This window comes from Thamnophis sirtalis, unplaced genomic scaffold (assembly GCF_051295495.1).
Source record: "Thamnophis sirtalis isolate CommonGarterSnake01/CBP01778 unplaced genomic scaffold, rThaSir2_p1.2 scaffold_7, whole genome shotgun sequence".
NCBI classification, from domain to species: domain Eukaryota; kingdom Metazoa; phylum Chordata; class Lepidosauria; order Squamata; family Natricidae; genus Thamnophis; species Thamnophis sirtalis.
Window position 1 is genome coordinate 40,194,818 of NW_028261387.1, and position 21,122 is coordinate 40,215,939.

The 21,122-nt window shown below is 37.7% G+C and overlaps 1 protein-coding gene across 3 annotated transcripts in view; it reads right to left on the bottom strand.

The window, feature by feature from the left end:
* Positions 1-5,508: 5,508 nt before the first annotated feature.
* ARMH1 (armadillo like helical domain containing 1) overlaps positions 5,509-21,122 on the bottom strand; it is a 42,193-nt gene continuing 26,579 nt past the window's right edge. For all 3 annotated transcript variants that reach the window (XM_087719788.1, XM_087719787.1, XM_087719786.1), the window contains exons 5-12: positions 18,469-18,665; positions 15,074-15,158; positions 12,016-12,138; positions 10,714-10,786; positions 9,929-10,058; positions 8,793-8,870; positions 6,436-6,550; positions 5,509-5,943 (exon numbers count right to left, since the gene is read on the bottom strand). In XM_087719788.1, the coding sequence (XP_087575914.1) occupies positions 5,876-5,943; positions 6,436-6,550; positions 8,793-8,870; positions 9,929-10,058; positions 10,714-10,786; positions 12,016-12,138; positions 15,074-15,158; positions 18,469-18,665 (869 nt within the window). In that variant the 3' untranslated portion in view covers positions 5,509-5,875. The remainder of the gene's footprint in view (positions 5,944-6,435; positions 6,551-8,792; positions 8,871-9,928; positions 10,059-10,713; positions 10,787-12,015; positions 12,139-15,073; positions 15,159-18,468; positions 18,666-21,122) is intronic.

Here is a 21,122-nt window from a genome sequence, read left to right on the forward strand (position 1 = left end):
GGCCGCGTTCTGGACTAGCTGAAGTCGCCGGATGCTCTTCAAGGGCAGCCCCATGTAGAGCACATTGCAGTATTCCAGCCTAGAGGTGGGTAAAATGAGGACCCAGATTGTTGGGGGCAATATGCTGACTCTCTGTAAACCGCTTAGAGAGGCCTGAAAGGCCTATGAAGCGGTATATAAGTCTACTGCTATTGCTATTGCTATATTCATCTCCCGGAGTTCCTCGGTAAACCAAGGAGCTCTCCTGGATCCGCTACCTCGGAGAGGCCGCAAAGGCGCAATCCGGTTTAGAGCCCCCGTCACCGCTGCATTCCAGGCAGCGACTAAGGACTCGACCTGACTGTGGACGAGTGTGTCAGGTATCACTCCAAGCGCCGTCTGAAATCCCATGGGGTCCATCAGGCGTCTGGGGTGGAATGACCTAAGCAGTTCTTCCTCCCTACAGTGGGGGATTGGTTTCCGAAAGTCAAGCCTCAGTAGGAAGTGATCAGACCATGCCAAGGGCAGGATCTTAATACCCCTCAATTCTAGATCACGCCTCCACTGCTCCGAGAGGAATACGAGGTCAAGTGTGTGACCCGCTGAATGAGTCGAACCCCGGATTACTTGCGTCAAGTCCATGGCTGTCATGGAAGCCATGAACTCCTGCGCCCCATCAGAGCGTTCACCAAGCGTAGGCAGGTTGAAGTCCCCCAGCACCATAAGCCTGGGGAACTCTACCGCCAGCTCGGTAGTCAAGGAGCGAGGGGAGGGCTGTTGCAACGCTGTTGGGAGGTAGGTACGTTAACAGCAAGCCCACTTGACCCCCAAGGTCCAACTTCAACAACAAGGACTCACACCCGACAAGCTCTGGAGCAGGGATCCTAAGAGGAACTAATGACCTTTGGACAATGACGGCCACTCCCCCACCCCTTCCCTGAGGTCGCGGCTGGTGGAGCACCTGAAATCCCTCTGGGCACATTTCAGTGAGGGGGACCCCTCCCTCCGGGCCCAGCCAGGTTTCAGTAATACATGCCAGGTCTGCCCCCTCGTCTACTATTAGTTCCCGGACAAGGGGAACTTTATGAACCACAGACCTGACATTTAGCAACAACAGCCTGAGACCAGGGCCCTGACAGTTCTCGCCATCTGGCCCTGGAGTGGAACTAACAGGGCCGGAAGGGGGGATCGCTGTGACGTAGCGGACCCTCCTTCCCCAGTAATGGCTAGCCCTGAAGTTCCCGTCGTACCTGCCCCTCCCCATAATGACCGTAATGCTCCGGCCCACCCCCGCAACCATAGACCCCATTTCCCCTCTCACGGCCTCCACTCCTTCCGGCAGGCGATTTGAATCAGTCATACTAGGATGGGAGGTAGGCCTGGGCCCCCCTACCACTTCTGCAATAGCACTCAGTGGAGGAGGTACCAGGTTATAATCCCAATCCTAACATACATACACAGCCACTCACCCAGACAGTCCCCACATAAGTCAATTAAAACACAAAAACTACAACAATAATGAGATTTTAAAAAGTGGGTACAGCCATCAAACAGGCACACCATACACACCACATTCATTAAAATCCGCGGAGCACTGCGCTAGTGTGATATAAAAGCGATGGTATAAAGGAAGAGGGAGAGCTGCTCCGCTCCTCTCCCTTCCTCTAGCTCCCAAAAAGACAGCCAAGGTGCCGAGGTGGCGCAGTGGTTAAATGCAGCACTGCAGGCTACTTCAGCTGACTGCAGTTCAGCAGTTCGGCTGTTCAAATCCCACCAGGCTCAAGGTTGACTCAGCCTTCCATCCTTCCGAGGTGGGTAAAATGAGGACCCGGATTGTTGTTGGGGGCAATATGCTGACTCTGTAAACCGCTTAGAGAGGGCTGAAAGCCCTATGAAGCGGTATATAAGTCTAACTATTGCTATTAAACTATTGCTATTGCTATTCGATTTGTATTTTATACTAAAATTGAAAGAAAAGAAAAAAAAAGAAAAAAAAAGGAAAAGAAAAAAAAAAGAAAAAGGAGCAACAGTATACAAGTGCGTTCTTATTGTTTTGGAAATTGAAACTATGTTTTCCCCCTCCCCCCTCCCCCCTGTAAACCCCCCTCCCTACCCCCCTTCCGACTTCCCAGATCCCATACCCGGCATAGCTTTTTATCAAACACAGTCTAGAGTATATTAGAACCAAATAGGTTAAAAATTGAAAGATAAAAGAGAAAGGAAAAAAGAAAGGAATAAAAAAAAAAAGGGAAAAATCAATAAACTCTCTACATTGAGCTCAGCTTCCCATCATTATTAGAACTTAAACAATGTACATCATTCCTGATCTCAATTAATTAATTGCTTGCAGGATTTCAAACTATATTGAAACCAAATAAGTTAATCAAATAGAATTCTACTCTAGCTAGGGTCCTTATCTCTTTATCTAAATATCTGCCTATTTCCAAACCTTTAATTTGTCCCTTTTATACCTCCTTCTCTATGAAGCAATTTAAACACATCTCAAATTCTTCTCTCGGTTTCCTTTTCCAACTCTTCTCGTCCTGCCTCTACCCGTGTCCATATATATATATTATTTTCATCCGTACTCCTCTCATATTTGCTCCGCCTTCCTGCAAACTCCCTGGGTATATCCTTCCAAACATTATATTCAAGTAACAGTTTATACAAAAATCAACTTACTTTCTGGCTCAAAATAAGCTCTAATTCAACCTTCACTACCCTCCCATCTACACCACACTTCCCAACTCCATTCAACCGGAACCACGATCCAGGAACACCACGATCTCCGCCCTCCTCACCCTAGAAAATAAATCATGAGCAATTTATATAAAAATTCAGAGTTATCCATCAAGTCTTTTTTAAGTCCCTTACAATATATTTTCCGAGGAAATCAGCATTAGTTCTTTCAGCCTTAATGTCTCTTCATCGATATACAACTATACCATTTTATGCAAGACAGAAGTCACAGAGTATTGTTCAAGTTAAGAATTAAGCAAATGTTTTGGAAGCACGACTAAGTCCTTGTTCTTTGCTCTTCTGCCCTTCCGGAGGGGGAAAGCGATACCTCCTGCCTTGTAGTTGTGTGTTTTGTTGTTTCTCTTCTACTTCTCCTTGTCTTTCTCCAAGTCCAGGTGATTCAGGATGTCCCGCCTTTAGGATTTTATAATAAAAATCTCGGGCTTCCCAAACAGAGTTGAGACGATATTTTTGGTCATCAAATGTAACTATAATACCAAATGGCACATCCCATCTGTACTGTATCTGACAATTTCTGAGTTCTTTAGTTAGAAAAGCATAGTCTCTCCTGGCTCTTAACATTTGAGGTGGTATTTCTTTGAAAATGATCAAGTCCTGTCCATCAATTCGCAGCCTGTTATTATAAAACTCTTGTAATATCGCATTTCTGGATTCTCTTGTAGCAAAATATATAATTATATCTCTCGGAAGCTGTCTCTGTTTTGCCGCCCACGAATTATGGCGGTAAATTTTTTGGATCTGCCAATCAAAGTTGAGTCCCGGACTTCCCACCAAACGACTGAAAGCCTCAGAAAAAGTCTGTTTCAAATTCTCCTGTTCATTTTCACGCAATCCCCTAACTCTTATTGCAAGCGCCGTCTTTTTATAATTTGTCATAACAAGTTGTTTTTCTGCATTTTCAACTTCCTGTTGCAACACTTCAATTTTAGATGTCAGGTTAGAATTAGCTTCCTCCAAGAGCTCCAGCTTATCTTCCATTCCAGCAATATAATCTGTCATTACATTTATGACTCCTATCATATCCTCCTTTGTTTGAGCAATCTTGGCATCAAGCTTATCCCATAAGTCCGAAATAAGTTGCTTCATTTCCTCCCTAAATTCTTTAAGAGTTTCAAAAAGAAATTCTTTCGTTAATAAATCTCCAGTAGAGGGCGTAGAAGGCAAGAGCTGCGGCTTTGTAGCAGTTGCTTGGGATGTGTTGTTAAAAAAACGTCTCGGCTGCTTTGATTTCGGAGCCATTATAAAAAGGAAACAAACAGTCTCTGCTCACGTTGGTTTAAGATAAGGTACTTTCAATAAACTTTTGGCAATTGATAAAAAGAAGTCTTCAAGGAAACAGGGCTAATTAATTTGTGAGAGGTTATTCCCTTGATTCTGTGCCAGGAAGGTGGAAATATATCGTATAACAAATGTGGAAGCTATAAAATCGCCATTTTAAAAAACAATTAAACAAAGGAGTTTTTTATAAAATTGAAGCTGGTATTTTGAATAATAATAATAAAAAAGGGTTCTCAGGAATGGTCGCTGCTCGGATTGATTTTAAATAACTTAGTTTCAAAAATTTGTCCTGAGGGGGGGGGGTAACTTGCCTTGAGCTGAAAAAAAAACAGCTGAGAAGATCTGGTCGGAGTGAATGACTCAGCTTTGTTGAACCTTCTTCTCCGTTCACAGCCAAAAAAAAAAAAAGCTGTGAACTACAAAGAGGATTCTAACGACTGAGTCCCTCCCTGCTTCTTTCTTGCCTGAAAAAAGAGATATCTATAGATCTTAAATAGATATACGAACCAGAACTCTGAGGGCAGCTCCGTTGAGCTACCGGCGACGGCAAGCCCCTCCCCCCGGAAGTCTGTCCTTCCGTTTTTAAACTGAACAAAGAGAGGCAAAGGGAGGCGTGGTCAAGAAAAACATTACTCAGTCCAAAGGCAGATAGGCTGTGTTAACCCACGCTTGGACTCTCCTCGCAGTGCCCTGAGAACGACCGTTCAGTTAAGCCAATGGTCTTTCTTTTCAGATAGTTATTGTCTAAAAATGATTGCACAAGTACACATAAAAATAGGGCTACTGAAGGATTCACAGAATTTTAAAAATGCAATTTAACAGTGTCGTTGATTGGAACGTTATGGTGCTCTGAATACAGTAATAGATGAATGGATCACATAGCAAGAATATCAACCATTGTTCTAAATATAAATTTCTGGAAACTGATAGCCCTAAGTATATGTGGTTGCACCTAAAATCAAAGGTTTTAAGATAGAAACCTTTATTAAACAAGTTTTACTTTTTAAAAATCTTGTTTTGCTACTGAAAAATAAATAATTATATATTTAATAATTAATGAAAAGACAAGTTTACATTTATTTTCAGACCAAATAAATGATGTTTATGAATTTGGGGAAAATTTCAGAGTAGACAGCTATATTCCAGTTGTTAAATTGTAACTACTAGTCTCATTCCAGTTGGAATAATGAAACAATTAAAAACATTTATTGTGCATTAAGGTTGGCTTTTAGCAAAAACATGTATGTATATTTGGAAAGATTATGTTCTTGGAGATACAGGCTATAAGAGAATGCATCAGAAGGTATGTATTCAGGTGAGTATTTAAGCAAATTAATTTGAAAGTAAGTATAATCTTGAAGAACAAATTAAATTCAACAATTCAATGCAATTTTATTTAACATAGATATTCCGTTTCCTCTTTTAGAATGTAAATTAGTTGTACAAGGAGCTGTTCCACATTAATATATAATTCATATAATTCATATATGAATTAGAGTTGGGCTATGAAACTGGTCAAAAATTATCCAATGATAAAAACCATTTTTGTTCCTTAAATTTTCCTGAGTTTTATCTCCTTCAGTGGTATTGAACCGTTGCTATTTGTTGCAAGATTATGGGAACTGTAGTTTAGTATAATCTGTACTGCAACAGATAGAAAACTAGTCAAGTAATTATCTAGTCAATGAAAATAGAAATCACCTGTTCCAATGTCGCAAATGGCACACAGTTTGCACTGCAGTTATATAGTCCTCCATATTTTCTTCACAGGGATGCATGAAAAGATTTTGAAAAAGGTACTTTGTGAAAAGGGTGCAGAAAAATGGAGAGAAGATTAAAATCAACAATATGAATGAAATTAAGCAAGTGGCTCAGATAATATTTCACTGTCTTCAGAGTGCAATTCTTCAGGGCTTGATTCTGTCTCTAGTTTGAGGAGAAAAGTACTTTCAGTTAAAAAAAACCCCACAATTTAGTCTTGAATCTATTACTGAAGCATTGAACAAATTTTAAGCATGTATGTATATGCATACCTATATATACATATGAACATGGTTTAGCTCAGATCACAAGATTGGTGCTGTAGAAATTAAATAATCAAATGACTGGGGACTAGTTTATTTTGCAATAAAGTTACATCATAGAGATATGATTTTATCCATTTTGGGTTGTCAGCTGGTATTTCCTTACACAGGTTTTATATACACAAATACACACACAAAAGCATATATAAAAATATTGGTGTTTATATTTTTATTGTTTGATTAATCTAAGCAGTTTCTGAATTTAGCTGTAAATTATGTGTAAAATACTTTTCTGATTCTGCACCAACAGAGAATTTACAATACGGTAAATTGTATATACAATTCTGTATATATGTTTCTTGTAGGCTTTTGGCTATGACTGCAAAAAGCATACCTGTAAAAGAGGTTTTTCCTTTATCCAAACAATCTGCTGGGATATTGACTATATTGGTAGCCAGTATATCAGCCTGTACAGCGTCCATATTCAAGTACAAATTTTCAGCATCTTGCTGAGAAAAGAAAAATGTTCATTTTAATTTGAAAACATGGAGATCACGAATGACTCTTGTTTCTGCCTGTCACAAAACCATTCAAACTAAATTCTCGACACACTTCCTAACTTGAATCCCATGATGATTGTTTATAGCACAAATTACTGGAAACAAAGAGCAAGTTCATACAAGTGCATCAATTGATTTCACTTTGATACATGGGCAAGCATATGAAACATTTTCAATGGAAAGTTAACATAGGTCTTACTATAATTATTATGCTGCAGTTTAATTAGACATGAACATGCATAAATCAGATTAATGTCCTGGTCCTTAAATTGGGGGTTTGATGGCCTGTCTTTTGATCACATTGGATATGCCAACTGTGACTAATGAAGTAGGACAAAAATCTGTTTTTCATGTGCCCACTCAGTCTCTTGTCACCTTTCAATTATATTCCACACACCAGAAGAATACTGAGAAATAAAGTAATGTAAATCGCTTAGCCAATTCTGCAATCATTACTGGCTTTTGTTTTAAGTCCAATTAAATCTATCTTTATGGCTGCTGGGAACTACAACATCTGAGGAGCAAAATATTTCCACTTTTGGTCTTGGAAATGGCAGATTTCAGTAATCTTCTCTAGATAATTAACTTGTCCTTTGATCTCAATCTATGACATGCTATGTATTGTATTCATGCATAATTGGTAGTAATCCAAAAGGTCTTGTCTCTGGATTCTCAACATTCTATAGGGAATTTTTTCCAAATGATTATAAAATGACAAGGCTTACATAATAGGGCACAATTATGCACAGGCATTATGATCTACAGGTTTACAGATGTGTCCTTTATCCTTTTAAACAGTCAGTTCCCTTTGAAAATGTTGTTAATCTAAAAACCAGTGCATAATTTAATCTCCCCCATTAGTGAATTATTTTGAAATAATCTTTTTGAAGACTTTTGAAAGGGAAAATAAACAAATTATATCATAATACAGGGTGTACCAAAATTGCTAATATGGTTAATGAATCTGTATGGCAAGAATTCTGTGAATGAGAAAATTCACCCATGAGCAACCCAGTATTGCAAAATTGACAAAATATTGGAGCAAGGATATGTCAGAAAATAATGACATTACAAACAAATGAACAATAAAGTCATATAGTCATGAGATCTGCCTAAAGCAAATGAGAGAAATCACTATTTCTGCCTGTCTGTCCCAGTGTTTTTAAGTTTCCACCAATTTTGGTCAATGGACTTTTGGCCATTTTTTCCCTAGCCTTAAGACTGAACTACCCGTGTTGTGTTTATCCAATAACCAAGGCTGAGCAGCATTGGTTTACGCCTTTCTAGGTTCAAGTTCTTACCTTTCTATAAATCTAGGAACTACTACTGTGGGGCAATCATGCAAAACAAAATCGGAATTGAACAGATTTAGGGACTGTTTAAAAATATCCGCAAGGAGCGGAGAATAAATAATGTTTATATTTAACTCCTGAATGTCATTTGGAAAGATGGGAATAGAAAGTTAGGAAAAACTCATTTTTTGCTTTAATGAAATGTCCTTTTCAATATTGTCAGTTACATTTCTCTGAATGTAGAGCCAAGGTGGCGCAGTGGTTAAGAGCCAAGAGCCAAGTTGGTTAAGAGTCAAGAGCCAAGGTGGCGCAGTGGTTAAATGCAGCACTGCAGGCTACTGCTAGATCAGCAGTTCAGCGGTTCAAATCTCACCGGCTCAGGGTTGACTCAGCCTTCCATCCTTCCGAGGTGGGTAAAATGAGGACCCAGATTGTTGGGGGCAATATGCTGACTCTCTGTAAACCGCTTAGAGAGGCCTGAAAGGCCTATGAAGCGGTATATAAGTCTAAGTCTACTGCTAATGTACATCCCTCTGTAATGTAGACATTAAATATTACTATATTTATTAATAGTAGAATAATTAATTTTATAAATTAAGCTATTTTCACTGTACCAATATAAACAACAAAAACATTTTTAGATAAATTAGTGTAATTATTTTAAAGTTATATATACTATCTAAATTTTATTAAATGCTGATATTCTGATTATTTTTGTGTGGTGGTGGTAGTATGTGTTTAGTCTGTTTCCCCTCTGTGAGATACAGTATTTAACAGCTATTAAAATATGTTTTTAAAATACTTGTTGATTTTAATACTTAATCCTGCCCTTAAAATATAAAACTTGGTACTTAAAATTGAAAATCCATCAGGCAAGCCCAAGGACTGGAAACACATACCATGAATAGCTCGAATAATTTTTCTCCCATGGCCCTCTGAACGTAGTTCTCAATCACTATAGACATCTGTACAAAATACTACAAGGAAATATCAGTCCAACTATAGGAAAAAGCAGCACAATTTTGCAAACATTTGAAACATTTACAAAGTATTTTCCAAATCACCTCCCTGCTTGAAGTGATAAAATAGCTGTGTCATCTGGAAAGGTAACTGGTTTTCTGTATCGCTATGTGTATCTACTGGCAACTTTGAGTCTGTTGCTGAGTGTGCTTATGCAGGTAAGCAGTGGCAGGATTTGAAACACTAGCAACTACTCCAAGGAAAAAGTGCTTTAAAAAACCCTCTTGTAATTCTTTACTTTGGGGAAGAGTCAGGGTGACAATGGAGTTGAGCATTTACTGGCTGGATGTCCTTCCTCACACCACACCAGAGATGGGTTGTCCCGGTTCAGCATAGATTGGGTAAACCAGTAGTGGCAGCGGCAGGAGGCTCCGCCCACCTACCTGGACGCTTCTGCGCATGGGCAGAAGTGTTGTGCGCACTCGCATGAGTGAACTGGTGGTAAAAATAATGGAAACCCACCACTGCACCACACATTTGCAGCAGATATTTTTTCTTTGTGCCCTAGCAGAGAAACATCTGTCACTATCTAGGACTGAACTCTCAACTTTCTGAGTAGGTTGAGAGTTCAATCCTAGGTAGTGGCAGATGTTTCCAAGGATGTTTTGCTTGTACTAAATCATTGTTGAAGTAATCCTTTCAAATTATTTTCTCAGTTAAAACAGAACGCTATGTAGGAATTCTTAGGCAGGTTTAGTTGGTATTTTGTTTTTCTCTTCCTGTGCTTGTGCTAGAGTGGAGGAAGATGAAGGGAACTTTACTATCACTAGCAGTTTTAAAACAAAAACTATAGGAATATCATTCTGCCAGTTTTACTTAAATACGGAAGCAATCCCTTTTCTACACAAACATGTTCCCTCCTTGTCTATCTTGTACTTCAGCCATAGCTTGATCTTGCTTCTATTGAATTCAACTACCATAATCCCAATTGCATATACAAACTCTTAATTTCAATTACAGAAGTGGCAAGAATAGGCTGCAACCAGTTAACCCCCTAATTCCAAATGGTACTTGCCTCTAATGTGATGCTAGCTTGTCTTTGACCATTGGTGTGGTCCTTGTTGCCCATGGCACACATAAGGCCATGTACCACATTCAAGAATATCAACTCCTCCGCCACTTCTCTAGACTCCTTCGCCAGAATTCTGGAAGGGAAATATTGAATAATTTACAACTAAAATACTAACACAGACCGGTTTTGTAAGGTCTGAATGTATGGCTGGTGTTTCAGTTCAACACTGAAGTAATTTTTATGAAGTAATAGTTCAAATGGTACAGGCTACACATGGCCTATCCCCAGGACTCATTTTTGCTGTGCTCAGAACAAGTAAGACTGAAATGTGTTTTTTTCCGCTCTTTCTTTTTGAATGGATGATTAAAGAGCAAAGGGCTGCTTGTACAAAAGTTTCTAGTTTCTACAAAATCTATTTTGCCCCTTAAATCTACAGAAATCTCACAGAACACTAAATAAATAAATACACCAGGTTTACAATAGCATTTTATAAATGGAAAGATGCAAAGATTTAAATATATCCATCCCATTAAACAGTATTTGCTTCTTTTCCCTTTCCCTTTGTAATTGTGATAAAAGTCTTAGTTATAAAGCATTATCAAGCAGGAATACATGTAAAATGTTTGTCAAAACAACTACTTTTTTCTTTAAAAGGTATCTGAAAGTTGTCTATATCATACTTGTTCTGGTTTATGCTTGGACCTGGTGGTTCCTTCTACCTCTTCTGCTGGAGGAGGAATGATTTCAAATGTTTAGACAGCTAGTTGCAGTAACTAAAAATTTCTTACCCAATGGTTTTGGCTGCTGCAGCTTGCTGAACATATGCTGGCAAGGATTCCATCAGGCGCAAAGAGCCTGCTTCTGAAGAGGCGATATAAAATAGAAATCAAATACGGTACCTCGTAGCTTTCCCAATAGTTTGTTTTGGATTTGAGTAGGAGCCAAGTAGAACATTCTTAATCAGATTTCCCAAGAAAAAACATTTCCAAATTCTCCAGCTTTTAAGCAGCAATATTTGACTGGTATAGCTATTTTTCATTTCAGTAGTAAAGGGTAGGAACTTAGATTTTTTTTGACTTTCAGTAATTTTGGTTTATATTTTCCTTTGAATAACACAGTCCTGTCCCCAGCATTTCCTAGCATATGCAACTACAATCAATGGTGAAGTTTTATAATGGGATCTACCCAGTGGTGAGTTCCGGATCCCTTTCTAACCGGTACGGTTGGAACGGGTCCACATGGATGCGTGCAGCACACGTGCACACACATCGTACCTGCCTGCAACGCCTCCGCAAGCCTCCGTGACGCTCCAGCTGCTCGGCAGAGTGTTGTGCAGATGCCATACGCGCCATGCATGAAAGTGCCAAAGGCTTAAAGGACAGGTAAGGAGCTCGGGCAGGCGGGTGCGCCCTCCAGATCATTGTATCGGAATGGTACCCAGTGCTCCGGGCAGACACCCGTACTGGGGTGTACTGCCTGCAACCCACCATTGGCTCTACCTCCTCAAAACCAGAGGCTTAAGTTTCTGAAAACTTGGAATCTGATGGACCAATGGTAAAAGGTATGGGTTTAGTTAGATAACATATATTACATGTTGCTTCCTCTGATACCAAAACTTTTCCCTCTTCTCATGCAAATACAGATATAACTGCAGGTGGTCCTCAACTTATGAGGGCAAAACCTGAGCCCAAAATTTATCTTGCTAAGTGAGAAATTTGTTAGTAAAATTTGCCCCATTTTATGATCTTTCTTGCCACAGTTAAGTGAATCACTGCAGACTAGTAACAGGGTTGTTAAGTGAATCTGGTTTCCCCATTGACTTTGCTTGTCAGGAGCTCACAAAAGCTGATCACCTGACTCCAGGATACTGCAACCATCATAATAAATATGAGACAGTTGTCAAGCATCTGAATTTTGATCACATGACCATGGGGATACTGCAATGGTTCTAAGTGTGAAAAATGGTCACAAGTAACTTTTTTCAGTGCCATTATAACTTTGGTCACTAAATGAACAGAGGATCAACCTTATAAAAGTAGGACCCATCTTCCATACAGACAAGTTCAAATACCACTGTTCCACAATATTACCTTCTAGGATTCTTGCTTGCATCTTGGCTGTCTCCTGCCTTGATGGCTTTAGTAATGCAACTAAGCCTTTTAGCAGAGCTGGTCGCACATCATGGGCTATAAGGTCCTTAATCAGTTGGATAGCTACAAGAAGGAAGGTATCCAAATTCCTATTTTGCCAAAAGCTAGTTTTAATTAGATAGTATCTCTTATACATGGGTGTCAAACTTGCAGTGTCACGTTGCCATCATATGATGTTTTGCAACGTTTTTTACCTTTGCAGAGCTGGGATGGCTATGGCCTACACATGACACATCCAGCCCACATCCACCCCTGTTCTTATACAATATAGCCTGTTTTCCCCATAGACTCTGGGGGATGGAACAGAACCCATTATCCCATTTAATTCTGGTTCTCTATGATCTGATTTCATTAAAAAGGGTCTGCTATTAGGGACACTGTCATATATGAAATATGCATGGGAACATTAGATATTATAATGGCCTATAATGATGGAGAAGTTATAGAATACTAAAAACACACCATTTGAATTCAGTTCTTGGAAACCACTTCCATGTAATTTGCATATCAGCCTTACAAATGTAGATTGCTATTTCTCCCAGTGTGGCTTTTTTAAAAAAAAAACCTGTGAAGTAATATTTTAGCTCCATGATAGCAAATCTATGGCACAGGTGCCAGAGAGGTGGCACACAGAGCCCTCTCTGTGGGCACACACACTGTTGCCAGCTGCTCTTCTGGTTTCCAGTGTGTGCATGCATGCTGGCCAGCTGATCTTTGTGCACGCCGGAACGCCAGAAACCAGAAGCGCCAGAAACCAGAAAGCCACCTGGCTGGTATGCATGCACGAGCCAGCCACCTAGTTTTTGGGTTTTACGGCATGCGCATGTGTGCCAGCCAGCTGGTCTTTGAGCGCACTGGAGCACCAGAAAACCCAAAGACCAGGAGCACTGGTCAGCAGGTCTTTGGGTTTCCGGTGCTCCCGCGTGCATGCATGCATGCATGCACACACATTCTGGTTTGCCAAAAAGATTCACCATCATTGTTTTAGCTAATAACTGAGGAGGTAGCCTTCCATGACTTCCAAAGTCATCTAGGGTTGACTTTGCAAGATCAGCCAAGAATAATTATGTACTTTGAATGTCATGTCATTAAACTGCAAATCTGTTTTCAGGGAGCGGGAAATAGAGCAACCAACTGATCAGTGCAAAGTTATTCCCCAAAATAGCATAATTAGTACTTGTCAAATCAGCCATTACTCATGCCCTGGGTAAAACAATTATGATGCAATTTATCTTTAGATATTCTATCTTATCTCTTAAAGAGAACTAGGTCCTTTTAAAACAAACTCATTAAAAACTGTTATAGATCATTTTTGTTTTGTTTAATGGAAGTGTTTATTAAAAATGAAAGTTATATGCAGTCTAAAATTGATCTTAATAGGAAGATCATTCAGCCATGATCATTCAGCCATGGATTTCCACCCAATAATTGGACATGCCCTTACGGTGGCTTTTGTGTTCTGATCCCTTTATGAGAGAAATCATAACTGTCTTTAAAACAAATAAAATTAAGGGGGAAAGTCTAAAATAATAATATCGAGCTGCACAACTAGGTAATACAATCCCTTTCATTTTAAAATGTAAATCAAAACAGTGGATGAAAACTGAAAATATAAAAGAATCAAGGAAATCTATTTGTAGTAAAATAAATAATGAATTTATATAAGTTATTACCTCAGATAGGGTTGTATTCTAACCCCAGTGTTTTTTAATTTGTATGTCAATGATTTACCAGGGTTTCCATTTTATTTTATTATTTTATTTTATTGATAAGGTTGCAAGAATAATCAATCAATAAACTACTATTACATTATTATCCAGATCCAGAGGAAGAGTATACAGCACTCATAGAGGATGCATCCCCTTTTATACCCTGATGATATATCTCAGCTTTTAGATCAATATAGGGTAGGACTAATGGAAAATGTGGAAAGGTAAGGAAATATACATAAGAGATTTTTATAAAATCTCTTAATGTAGAATAAACAAGAGGTAAAACTCCAATTAACCAATGAAATATTGTGGCTCTTATAGATTCAAATAAACACATACTTATGTAGTTAAAAGAGAATTATGTAGTTTACAACTGCCCATTAATACATTTTCAGAAATTGATACTAAATTGACCTCCAAAATGTATGTGTAAATACAGGAAGTAGATACAGGTAATCATTTCCTAAGTTTGAAAGAATCTTGAGAAATTAGCGGGGAAAACATCTGGATAACGAATGACAAGTGCTGCAAAATTCTGGGGAATTTCTGACAGCTTCTATGCAGGAATTATATTGGAAGATTTTGCAATATCGTAATTATGCAACAAAATGTTGGAGGGCTTATAGAGAAAAGAGAACAATCTTCCATTATTGGTGAATATATGCTCTAGATATGTTTTCGTAAGTTGAAGAAATTAGATATTCTTGTTTCTATAGGATTCAGAGGGATTGTATTTGTTTTATAAAAGATAGTATTACTCTCTCAACTCACTGGATATGTGGAAATAATATGATCAGTAACAAGATAATTTTGATAGTGAACTTGTAAAATGTCATAAAAACTTTAAGAAATTTATTTAAATAATTAAAATTTAAAAATAGTGATTAGTAACATACACATATTTATTTTCCTATGAAAGCAGTCATTTTGCTTATTTCCTATGAATCTTAGAGATATCTTGGCTTTGTCACCCATTCAGTAAAACTAGACAAAAAGAATCTATGCACACATGGATTGACAAGGTTAACTATTATGATGGGTGGTATAGGCAAAATATCTGAAATGATTCAGGTAAGGAAAATGTGATGGTTACTTGTGAGACTTCATATTGCATGTAACATTGCTTTACACACACAATCTTAGTTTTCAAGTCAGTTCCCTTCTCATCACCCCTGCTTTAGAAATGTTAAAATTACTCACTATTTCATTTAAACTATGATTTTCAATTTTCAGTAAATGTATTTTACTTAACATAACATTTGAAGAGACAAAAAAAGCCGTTTTACCTTCATACTGTACCTCGAAATTCAGAGAGCGAAGCACACTCAGCACAGAATCAACAATGCTTGGATGGGCTTTTCCCACAATTGACTGGCAAATTAAAGAAGAAATAGGGGAGCATTATTTCCCAAATTGGATTCTGTAAAATAATATATCCATCTTAGACTGCTCAATTTTTTTTTATCTTATTTAATTATTTTTCACATTTTTGAACTGCCCATATGCCTCAGAGAGGGACTGCATGTGCCCAATTAATTTGGAAAATACATGTCAGAAGCATATAAATATTTAGATTTAGCATGTTCCAATAGATACCACTTTGACCAACAAAGCTGAATTCCTTTCTGCCACAGATTACCTATTTACCTTGAACAATTCTGAACTTGCTTTTAGTGTTAATTTTATTTATTTGATTTGATTTCTCATTTGTGAGTCTGGGCAGCATAAAAAAATGCCACAACATAACATAACAATCATTATCACGAAGCCAAAAAATAAAACAACCATGCAAGCAACACAAATGGCTAAAATAATTAAAAAACATGTAATACAATCGTGAGATGACACAAGGTAAACTTCAAGGCAAACAAAACAGTAATGGTATCATATATATTTTTATGCTGATTTTTCTATTTTAAATGTGTTTTTTATACCTATGTATTCTTTTTTACCACCTATTGTACATCACCATGTGTCACTTTTCATGAAATGGAAGGGCTATATAAATTTGATTAATAAATACATAATAAATATTCAAATCATATGTAAATGTATAATGGCAAATGGATGCCACTCACTGAAGTTACCTTTGCAGGCACATATATCATTAAAAGCATGCATATTAAGTCCTTTAAAAATTAAGCACATTAAAGAAATATGCCTGAGAAATAAATACCTCTGGCAAAGAACTCTTAAGTAGGTATTAAAGCACAGCATAAATTTCAGGAATTATGCACAATGGCCTGGTTTTAAAATATTTCACATGTCCAATAGAACAATAAAGTCAAATTTTCCCAGATATGGAGTACCCTCATAATATTGCAAGTTGCCAGAAGGCACAGTTACATTTTATCTTTATTAAAGTTATGTCATTCTTCAGATGAAAAATAGTAGCTGGCTGCAGAACGTCTAGTGGTTATTATTTGAATAGTTATTTGAATCCATTATTTCTTAAAATTAATTTTAGTAAGGATGTGAAAGGCAAATCTTGGTTGAGGAGCTAACTTCCTGGCATTAGTTCTGTTAATTGTCATGTTTTTGCTGAATAAGATACTGAGATAGCATTTAGCAAAAGAATTTTATTGTCATCTCTGTTTCAAATAATATAATTATTTTTCACTAGCAAATCACATTAGTCAATCCCTGTTCTACAAATCAAGCATGTATTGCTCTGACAAGTCAGTGACCCTAATTATTTTTATTAGACAAAATTAGTTTCAGGTATGAAAACCAATTCCATTCAATTTTGGGTTTCAGAGAGGAAGATTTATTCAGGTAGTATGGCATAAATAAATAGTTGTACAAAGATGTAAAGATGAACATTTATTATAGCAGACTTTCAGACCCATTTTATTGGAAATATACATTATTTCCCTCAGTTGATAGGCAGGTCATAGATGGGCATGTATGTGTTTGGGTGTGTATATTCACACAAAACATATGCACCCCAAAAGAAAGAATGAGATAGTGAAAAACATCAAGGTCAGAAGGAATTACAATATAATACAGCCTATGAGAATTGTGCAAAAGCCTAAATGTACAAGCTTACATGTCCTCGACTTACAACAATTCGTTTAGTGGCCATTCAAAGTTACAACAGCACTGAAAAAAGTGACTTATGACCATTTTACACACTTACAACCTTTGCAGCCTTCCCACAGTCATGTGATTACCTTTTACAACCCGGGCAACTGGCATATATTCATGAAGGTTACAATGTTCCAAGGTCATGACTTTCTGAAAAGTCAGTGGCAAAGCTAGATTCACTTAACAGTGTTACTAACTTAACAACTGCAGCCATTCACTTTACAACTGTGGCAAGAAAGGTCGTAAAATGGGATAAAACTTACTTAACAACTGTTTTACTTAGCAACAGAAGTCTTGGTCATAAGCCGAGGACTATCCGTAGGCAACACTGCTAACCAGACACCATAGGAGTTAGGCTTAAACAAAGGGCATATCCAGGTTGGGGTGTGGTGTCAAAGAACTCAACATGATGGCCACTGTCATGCAGTTCTGGCCACCAATTGGATGTTTTTGACTGCCCTACATATGTTCCAACATTACAGCTTGCATTTTTGTATTGTATTTTCTTTCTGAGATTAGCCCCACTCCTTCTATGATTACCAATTTATTGACATTTTAGACATCAGGAGAAACAAATTCTGTTTTACTGAAATTTATTATGCTAGTTCCCCACTAGAGCCTTGGGGAGCACCCATTTCTTTAGTTGCTGGTGACCATGATGCTGGCCTGACTAAAAAAAATGGAGAGAGAAGGAAAAAAGGAGAGGAGAGAAAAAGGTCTGTGACTGAAGAGAAAGGCTGGGAAGCAAAGTTAAGTGAATGTGCAAAGCAGTTGCCGGTTCCTGGTTGAGAAGAAAGATCTATGGCTGACTTCCCTGGAAGAAGGAAATAGGGAGAAGATATCAACACTCAAGACGGAATGGAAGGGATTAACATCGATGGTGAAGCCCTGGTCCCTGGAGAATAACTGGGAGAGGACTCTGATTAGAGATTGTTCCCCCAGTAGAAAAGTGGTTGGTGTTTGGCTGAGGAGATCCAGGAGAAAAGTCAACAGTGCTGAGAATATTACAGTAAATCTAACCAGTTCCTCTTGGTAAACCCAGAAATGAGGGAGGGAGATGAGTACATCAGGGACAAAGCAGGAGAGCTAGCCGGAGATAATTTCTAGAGGAAGACTTAGGAACAAGCCTGAGATCCAATTACGTTTATATACACCTCTTATAAATAACTGCTTTAAACAGCCTCACTATAAATACTAAAAAAATAAAGCATAAAAGTCTCCAGTGTTTTGTCTCACTTCCCATCCTCACATTGCAAAATACACCTCCAGTTTTAAAAAAAAAAGAACCCTGAAACACTGTGACAATGCTAAAATGAAAACTGATTCTAAAATTATGCCTAAGATACCGGTAATAGAAATGTCATGGTCCAAGCATGTACAGTGTAAGTCACAATGCAGCTAAAAAAAGCTTTATATTTCATTCTCAGTTATGAGCATATGTCTTGACAGTTACACGTTATTACTATTGGTCATTGAATTTGCAAATCTATCAATTAATTTATTTAAAGGAAATAAAATTCTATACAATCCATAAAACTGAGGTTGCATACAAACACTTTCATGCTTTATACCACTTTCCATTTATTTGGCTGACCTGTATTATCCTGAGTGTTTGTAGTGACAGCTGCTGGGCTTTGGGAGAAGTGCACTTTAAAAGAGCAATCAGCCCTTTGTACACCTGATTTTGATATTTGGGGTTGCCATGTCCTAATGTATCCAGAAGAATCTGCACCTGCTCTTGTGTTTCTTCTGATTTGGAAGTGGCAAAAAATTCAGCAATTGATCGTACACCTGCATAGGAAAAAGCTTTCTGAACAAGTAGGTTAAGAAAAATCTGCCAATAATGAGTTTCTTTGAACTCATTAACAATATCAATTAACCAATAAAACCCTCTGGTAAATAATATTGACTATGAGAAATATTGTGGGCAAGGATTCCCTCCATATAGGAACTGATGAATATCAAGCAAACTTCAACTAAAACAAGGCAGTGTCAATATCCCAATACACTAGATCTATCAAAAATGGTTAGATATAGTAAAATTTTAGACATTCAAGGACATTTGAAAACAAATCAGGAATTAAAGGAGCAAAATATAAATATAGACTGGTGGTCATACCTTCAACTACAATTGAGATACAAAAAAGATGTAAAAGAATATGTAATATACACAGAATTACAACAAATAGATAAAATTTTAATTGGCCCGGAAAATAAATTCATAACGAAAATTTACAAATATTTATTAGAAGTAACATAAGAAGAAGAAAAAGTTAAAGGTTTCATGATAGCATGGGCCAAAAACTTTGGACACCATATAGATCTAGTGGATTGGGAAAGAATTTGGAACACAAATTATAAACTAACATGATCAGTAGCACTCAAAGAAAATATTGTTGGGATTTGCCACCCACGAGATTGGCTAAAATGTACCCAAACATGAATCCCAACTGCTAGAAGTGTAAAAAAATACAAGGGACTTTCTATCACATATGGTGAACCTGCCCGAAAACTCAAAAATATTGGACAAAAATTTGAAAATGGGTGCAAGAAATTACAGGAGAACAAATAAAATACAAACCCGAACTCTTTCTGCTGGGAATAATCAAAGGGAAATATACAAAGAAAATTAAGTACATATTAACACATCTGCTGACCAATGCTGGAAACAAAATAATATCCCCTCGGACGAATTAGTGATACAAAAAAGTTTGGATTGTGCTGAGATGGACAAATTAACACTAAAATTAAAAGACAAAGAAGAGTCGGAATATTATGAAATTTGAAACAATTGGTACAAATGGCTGCAAAACAAGAATAAAATTAATTAAACCGAAAAAGAGAGAGAGAGCTGTGTATAAAGGTTTATAAACATAGAAGGAAATAATATGTACATGTACAGGTATGATGACCTAATAATGTTGATATAATGTCTGTAAGGTGTTGTAGACGGAAAATAATATATTATAATTAATATATAATAATAATTATTGAGAAAAATTACTGGTTGAGAAAAATAAGGTCACAATCATAGACATCGCAATACCAGGTGATAGCAGGGTCGCCGAGAAGGAACATGAAAAAATCGCAAAATACCAGGACTTAAAAATTGAAATTCAACGACTATGGCACAAACCAGCAGTAGTAATTGGCACACTGGGTGCTATTCCAAAAGCACTGGAATTACATTTAAAACAGTTAAAAATTGATAAAATCACCATCAGTCAATGCAAAAAGCCGCACTGCTTGGATCTGCACGCATATTACGAAAATACGTTACGACGTCCTAGGCCCCTGGGTGGGGCCCGACTAGTAACCAATGCCAAATCCGGCGAAACAACTGGCCGCTGTGATACAATTGTATAATAATAATAACAACAACAACAACAACAACAACAACAACAACAACTCTGCCATTGCCGGTCCCAAGCCCGGATGAGAAAGGAGGAGGGTTGGGGTCAGGTTGGCATCTGGTCCCATAAAAAAAACCCGCCAACCCATACAATATGGTAAAAAAATCGAATAAGAATTCCATACCGCATCGGTCGTCGCGCGGGTTAACAAGGGCCGCGGCGGATGTTGGGGTCCCTGGACATCCATCGACAAGTGGGCTACAAGTGGACCAGCCAACAAAACGACAAAAATATAGTGCAGATGAAAACTGTGCCATAATGGCCTGTTACTACAACTCAGAGCCAGAAAAAAGAGGCTATTTAAAGCGAATGTATGAATTATGGAAACAACAATATCCAGATTCAAATGTTAGTGAACAACGACTAGCAGATCAAAGGCGATTTATTATACGGAATAAAGTGTTTAATGAAGTTGAACATGAGGAAATTCAGGCAAATTGCAAAACCCAAAAAACAATATCACAAGCGGAAATAACTGATATTCAAGACACAACTAAAGACATTATAGTAGAACTCCCAGAAGAAGCTCTCGGGGAGGAAATAACATCACCACCACTAGAACCAGTTATCACTGAACCAACTGATGAACTAACTCAAAAACAAAAAGAATTGAAGGATAAGATCATGGAGCATTTTCTGCTTAATGAGGAAAGGCAACGTTTACCATCACTAAAAACTGTGCCTAAGAAAACTTTGGCCCCTATCATGAAAATGGTTAATGCAGTGTTTTCAACAATTGAACCGGGATCCATCTTGGAAACAAACCAGTTAATGTACAGTGCAGCTGTAATAGTCACTAATGAACTAGGCATTAAAATTAAAGTACCTAGTCACA